At 55.9% G+C, this 6,885-nt stretch overlaps 1 protein-coding gene across 1 annotated transcript; it reads right to left on the bottom strand.

Annotated features, from left to right (window-relative positions):
• Positions 1-1,068: 1,068 nt before the first annotated feature.
• On the bottom strand, positions 1,069-6,124 carry LOC142829358 (uncharacterized). Its single transcript, XM_075928953.2, is given in 5 exon segments — positions 1,069-1,238; positions 1,241-3,090; positions 4,811-4,927; positions 5,588-5,717; positions 5,934-6,124. Coding segments are annotated over 5 exon segments (2,142 nt in total). The 5' UTR covers positions 5,958-6,124; the 3' UTR covers positions 1,069-1,217.
• Between the last annotated feature and the right edge of the window lie 761 nt (positions 6,125-6,885).

Here is a 6,885-nt window from a genome sequence, read left to right as displayed (position 1 = left end):
TGTATTACTGTGCTGTGGGCTGTGACCCCCCAGCCCTGTGCCTCTGCTTGGGGAGACCAGAGGCTCTGGCTGAGGGGTTTGATCAGCCCATCAAGTGACAGTCTCAAGAATCTCTGTGACCGAACCAGTTAGGCATCAGGAATCTATTTGTGAAAAATTACTTCCTCAATCTGTTCTGTTGTTTGTATAGTTGTGGATAGGTATTTTGAAGTAAATTAGCAAAACAATTGAAAGTAGTGTAATTATATTGTACTATATTTTTACAACTAAAACATGCAGAATTTTAAAATACTGAGAATTTTTTGGTGTAGAATTCCTTCAGGAGCCCTGGGAAACTCTGTGCACCTGCCAGTCACGTATTTCATCAGGCCGCGTGGTCAGTGAGGCCGTACAATATTGTGGTTGGTTCATCTTAAAGATTTACATTTCACATGGGCTTCTCCATATGCCCTCTGAATGCATCAGCTTCTTTAATAGAAAAGAGACACCTGATTAAACACACGTGTTATACATTCTACACATTTCTATTTAAAATAGATGGAATGAGCAGTTCCTGAGTCTTCCGTCAACCACATGAACTGGGCTGTCCCCACCCTGTCCCTCAGCCCCATCCAGGCTGAGATAGGGCTGCAAATGCCACCTCTAGTTGTCACTCACCGGTGGGAACCGTGGCAGGTGTGTGGGGAAGCTTTCTTGGCTGGTTCCCATCTAAATGGGGAAGTGGGGTGTGGATTTTGGCTGCATCCTTGCTAGCTGTGTGTGTATGGGAGAGAGAGAGATCTGGCTGGATCCCAGCTACAAGCAGGGAGTCCCTACCGGAGTAGGTTGTGACCATGTGCTCTAAAGTCCCCCCGCCCGTCTGCTCTTCTCCACACTGCTCAGCTAAGTCCCCTTCTCTGCTCCACAGTCTCTGCTGGGCATCATGGGGACAGAACCATGTTGTTGCAGGCTCAGTAGCTGCCAGAAGCCCCTCAGGCCCTGGCAGTGCACATGATCTTGTGCCAGGTAAGACAGCCCAATTGAGAAAAGCGCTTGCCCAAGTCAGCACAGCTGTACGGTCACTCCCTGGTGCAAGAGCACTGGTGCACTGTGAGGAGTGAGCTATTTGCAAAGTCGTTCCTGCAGACAGTGCATTGGAATGGCCGCTCCAGGCCTCAGTGTGCATGCACTGATGGTAGCTCAGCATAAAGGCCTGGCTGAAGCTCTTGCCATAATAATCAGAGTGGAGCAGCCGCTCCCCGGTGTGCGTGCGCTGGTGTGATCTCAGACCCGATGTAGCTGCAAAGCTCTTGCCACAATCAGTGCACTGGTATGGTCGTTCCCCAGTGTGCATTCGCTGGTGCGTTCTCAGGCTTGAGCTCTGCGTGAAACTCTTGTTGCAGTGAGCACAGTGGTGTGGCCGCTCCCCCGTGTGCGTGCGCTGGTGCACTCTCAGGCTTGATCTACATACAAAGCTCTTGCCGCAGTCAGTGCAGTGATGTGGCCGCTCCCCAGTGTGCACACGCTGGTGCACTCTCAGGCTTGATGCGTCTCTAAAGCTCTTACCACAGTCGGTGCATTGATGCGGCCGCTCTCCAGTGTGCACACGCTGGTGCACTCTCAGGCTTGATGCATCTCTAAAGCTCTTGCTGCAGTCAGTGCAGTGATGTGGCCGCTCTCCAGTGTGCACACGCTGGTGCACTCTCAGGCTTGATGCATCTCTAAAGCTCTTACCACAGTCGGTGCAGTTGTGCAGCCACTCCCCGGTGTGCACGCGCTGGTGCAATCTCAGACTTCGATTATGTGCAAAGCTCTTGCCGCAGTCAGTGCAGTGGTGCGGCCGTTCCCCGGTGTGTGCATGCTGGTGCAATCTCAGACTGGAGCTATGTGCAAAGCTCTTGCCACAATCAGTGCAGTGATGTGGCCGTTCCCCGGTGTGCATGCACTGGTGCTCTCTAAGCTGAGAGATCTGTGAAAAACCCTTGTCACAATGAGGACAGTGGTGAGGCCACTCCCCAGTGTGCAAGCGCTGGTGCACTTTCAGACTTCGTTTGTGTGTAAAGCTCTTGCCGCAGTCGGTGCAGTGGTGCAGTGGCTCCCTGGTGTGTGTGCGCTGGTGCGCTTTCAGGCTTGATGCATCTGTAAAGCTCTTGCCACAGTCGGTGCAGTGATGCGGCCTCTCCCCGGTGTGTGTGCGCTGATGTACTCTCAGGCTTGATTTCTGCACATAACTCTTGCCGCAATCAATGCAACGGTGTGGCCGCTCCCCGGTGTGCTTGCACTGGTGCGCTCTCAGGCTTGATGTATCTGGAAAGCCCCTACCGCAGTCGGTGCACAGATAGGGACGCTCTCCAGTGTGCGTGCGCTGGTGCACTCTCAGGCTTGAACTGTCTGCAAAGTCTTTGCCGCAGACAGCACAGCGGTATGGCCGTTCCCCAGTGTGTATGCGCCGGTGTAATCTCAGATGTGCAGTCTGGACAAAGGTCTTGCCACAGTCAGCACAGTGGTACGGCCGCTCCCCAGTGTGCGTGCGCTGGTGAGATCGGAGATGTCCAATCTGTGCAAAGCCCTTGCCGCAGTCGGCACAGTGGTACGGCCGCTCCCCGGTGTGCGTGCGCTGGTGTATTCTCAGCTTTGAGCTGTCTGTAAAGCTCTTACCACATTGGGTGCAGAGATGCAGATGCTTCCTGGTGCGCACACGCCGATTCTGCGTCACTAAGTTGGCATTGTGGAAACGCCTACCAGATTTGGCAGAGCACTGGAGGCGCTGCCCGGCAGAAGTGCACTTATGTTTTCCCAGCTCTGAGCTCTCTGCAAAGCCCTTGCCGCAGTCAGCACAGTCATGAGGCTGCTCCCCCGTGTGCGCGCGCTGGTGCTGGGTCAGTGCGAAGGGGTTGCTGAATCTCTTGCCACAGTCGATGCAGCTGTGGGGACGCCAGTCCATGGGGCGTCTCTGGTGTGTAGCCAGGTCTGGTCTCTGGCTGAAACTGTCCAGAGGATGGACTCTGTCCTGTCCGTGGATCCCCATGAGGAATGTGGGAGCCTGCTTTCCTGTTACGCTCTCCCCGTATTCCAATGGTGTCCTCGTTCCTCCCAGGATGCCGGGCCCTGCTGGAGAGAGCAGAAGCCACCACAGTGTTAGCTCACCATTAAGGCTACAGATTTGTCAAGGAGGAAAAAGTGTCCCGGGTGATGCAATTGCCTCATCTGTCTGGGACATTTTTTTGGCTGGATGCCTCATCCTGCAAAGGTGGCTCCTGTCTCACAGGGCTGGACGCAACACCTCGCTCTGGGCACTGACAACTGGCCTGCAGGGTTACACGGCCCCTCAGATCTGCCCCCCACCATCCACTTCCTGTCATGATGGTGGGGAAAGCGGGCCACTCTTCAGTGAATGACATTGCCACCCAGATCCTACCTGGCCCACCTCAACTCCTCTGCCCCAGGCTGGGGCTGGGTTGCAGCACTGGGGGGAGGTGCTGAATGGTTGGTGCAAGGAGGAAGGCTGGTTTATTAAAAATCATGGTGCAGTCCCAGTAAATGTAGTGGCCCGTGACTTTCACTATATTTACAGCAACTGCTCCAGAACTGTTCATACAAGGAGGTGCTGTGACAAGTCTGCAGCCTGGCTCACATGGTTCTACCCTACATTGGTTGTGCAGTGCCTAGCGCCCACTCCAACGTGCACCATGCACCTCTTGGGTCTCCTTTGATGCTTAAATTCTAACTCATTCAGCCAACGGGCAGCACCTGGAACAACGGGGTCCTGATCCAGGACTGGGGCCCTAAGTGCTAACACTGATCAAAATGGGTCCACGGTTTGTTTTCAGTCTGATTTTCATTTTATTTCTATCAGAGGTTTTTATTGTCATGGAAGATCAGGGTTGGGACCCCAGGAGGCCACCTATTTAGTCCAACCCCCTACTCAAAGCAGGACCAGCCCCAACTGAACCTTACAAGGTGCTGGTTCTACACTCTCTTCTTTTATAGCGTGAGGCCTTTTCACCAGCTGTTGTGCTGTTTTAACTATATTGGTTCTAAACTAGTTCAGCTGAGGCACTACCCACCCTTCAAGGGGACGCAGTGAGACTGGTTTAAAGCTGCTTAGAACAACATAGTTTATTCCTTTTCTATGAATTCCTTTTCAAGTCATTCACCCTGGGCCCTGTGTGTCATTCTTTGTGAAAAACTAGAACTAAACTAAAATCCTCAAGAGGCGGGATAAGAGGATAAGCGGATGAAAAGTCAACAGTGTTCCCTCTACTTTTTTTATATCTATGTACAGAATGAACTTCCTTTTCACATCAATGGGCATACTATGCAACATATCACCTCCATACTGCTACTCGTAACAAAATTCATTCTGAGCTTGGACAATCTGTGGCAGAGGTGGGGAGGAAGCTGAGGGGATCGGAATGTGAGAAGGCGCATATCTCCACTGATAAACTCCCAGTGAGTGAGAATCCATCTCACAGTCGGAGAGCTGTTGCAGTGGCGAATTCCCCTCCTATATAAACAAGGGCCTCTAATTCCCAATCTGAATTTGTCTCCCTTTTGCTCCCAGCCAAAGCATCTTGCTCTGCCTTTGCTTCTACATCAGGGGACCCAAATATGGGTCGCCATTACATTTCAAAAGGGTCACCAAGTGTCTCCCCAGGTGGCTTTACCCTCTCTCTTCTCCTTCCCCTGTTTTTGAATTGCCTTGGGTCACCAAGTCTTCCTGAGTTGTCAAAATGGGTCCCCATCTGGAAAAGATTGGGAACCTCTGTTCTACATCAAGTAGCCCTCTCCTCCTGGATAAATCAGAAGGGACTGGATGATTATGACTCACCTGAGATGGGGCTCTCAAGCCTGGAACTTTTCCTGGAGTCCTCAGCATCCCTGACCCAGAGCTCTGCCTCCCCTAATTCGATCTGGTGGATTAAGTCTGGTTTGGAACCTGAATAGCCTGTTTGGGAAGGAAAGAATCAGTTTCATTACTAAAGTTTGGTGGCAGGGACTTACATATTTACCTCAGTCAGGGTGTGTCTGTCAGTGCTTCAGACATCCCACAAGACATCCCAAACAGAAGAATAATGAAGTAAACCTTCTTTAGAAAAGATTTTTCCCCATCATACTCTGACGCAGCAACATCTATCGATGACCCTTCCCAATATACCTTGGGAGCGGAGTCATTGAAGGTGTTGATGAGTGGCGGTACCAGTTCTTTTGTTTCTGGAACAAACATTGTTCCACTGTATTGCAGTAAAATTAATGTTTTTCATTCTTTTGGCAGAGATGGGGAGTGGTTATGAGCAGCAAGAGAGTTTTCTCCCTGCCTTATTTACCTAACTAAAGTCAATTCCTGAGGCCCAGTTGTTGCCCTCAGTGGCTGTGCAGGGATTCCTAGGAGAGGTTGCTGCTCATGGGCTGTTTGCAACCACCTCTGTGCTAGGACAGAGGTACCTAATGCAAATCACACTCAACTGAGCCCCTGGCTTTACCCCTGATTTGTCCTTTAACAGGAAGCGGCCCTGCAAAGGGCTGACTTTGCTGCCTCTGGGTGCCACATGGCAGCTGAGCACCCCGATGTTTTACTGCAGTGAGTGAAAGGGAACTTGGTCCTTACCCAGGGAAACCAGGGCCCGGTAATTCCTCAGCATCTGCTCCCGGTACAGCTGCTTCTCCGGCGGGGACAGGAGCTCCCACTCCGCCCGGGTGAAATACAGAGCCACGTCCTCGAACGCCACCGGGGGCTGCTGGCACAAGCGACCCGCACTCAGCGCCCGCCGCCCCGGGCCGGGAACAGGAGCCTGCGCCCCCGCCCCGCCCGCAGCCCCCAGCCCGGGCCCCCCCCCAGCCAGGCCGCCTCCGGCTGCTCTGTTCTGCCGGGACCTCCCCGCCAGCCCCCCGCTGCTGCCCCCGCCCCGCGCACGAGGGACCCACCCCCGCGGGAGGGACCCGCAGCCTCCTACCTGCGCCGGCCCCGCTGCAGCCATGGCCGGGCAGCGCCTCCCCCGCGCGCGCCGGGGCTGCACCCGGGAGCCGCCCGCGCGCCGGGCCGGGACCAGGGGCCGCGCCGCCCCGGGGAGGCCGCTCGCGGGGCGCTGCGGGACGCGCCGGGCAGCACCTGCTCCAGCCCCGCCGCGCCGCTCGCCCGGCTCCTCGCGCCCCGCGCCTGCGCCGCCGCCAGCAGGGGAGGGGGACGGGCCCAGCCCCGGCCGCCTGGGTCCCGCGTCCGGCCGCCGGGGGCGCGCGCTGCCGCTGGTGCCCGGGGGGCCCGTCAGGGGGCAGCCAGCTCCCCGGCCCCGGGCTGCGAGCGGGGCCCCGCGCGGGCTTGGGGCGCTGGCTGGGGGGGAGGGGGCTGGGTTCTCTCCGGCCCTGGGAAGGGGGTGGGGACTGGTGGGACTAAGAGGACCCAGGCAGCCCCGCCGATGGGGCTGGGGGGGGGGGGGATCCACTGCCCCTGGACCCGATGATTCAATGGGGCCTGGGGCTCTGGGCTTCGGCTACTGTTGCAATGGAGCCCTTGTCCCTTTAAATCACCCCCGGAGCCCTGCGCGCTGCAGCGGTTCTGAGAGCTGTCTGCTCTGGCCTCGCCCCTTCCCTTCTGAGAGCCTGGAGCCGGGCCCTTCCATGCCCAGGAGTCTGGTGCATCTATAGGCTCGCCTGGGCCCAGGCTCGGCTGCGCAGCAGTCTGAAGGGTTGGGCTGCATGGTGTTGGTGTGTGTGTTACAGGGGATCCCAGCCTGGGTGGCTGTGGCATGGGGGTGGGTGTGTTAGAGGGGGGCTGTGGCTGTATGAGCGTTACAGGAACTCCCACTTGGCAGGCTGTGTGGGTTTCGGGGTGCTGAGCAGCATGTGAGTCCTATAGGAGCTCACGAGGTATTTGCATGGGGCAGAAGGCAGCTGCCCCATACAGATGCC

This window comes from Pelodiscus sinensis, chromosome 5 (genome assembly GCF_052426305.1).
Source record: "Pelodiscus sinensis isolate ZL-2025 chromosome 5, ASM5242630v1, whole genome shotgun sequence".
Taxonomy (NCBI): domain Eukaryota; kingdom Metazoa; phylum Chordata; order Testudines; family Trionychidae; genus Pelodiscus; species Pelodiscus sinensis.
The sequence above is the reverse complement of the archived record's forward strand: the minus strand, read 5'-3'. Positions and strand labels throughout refer to the sequence as shown.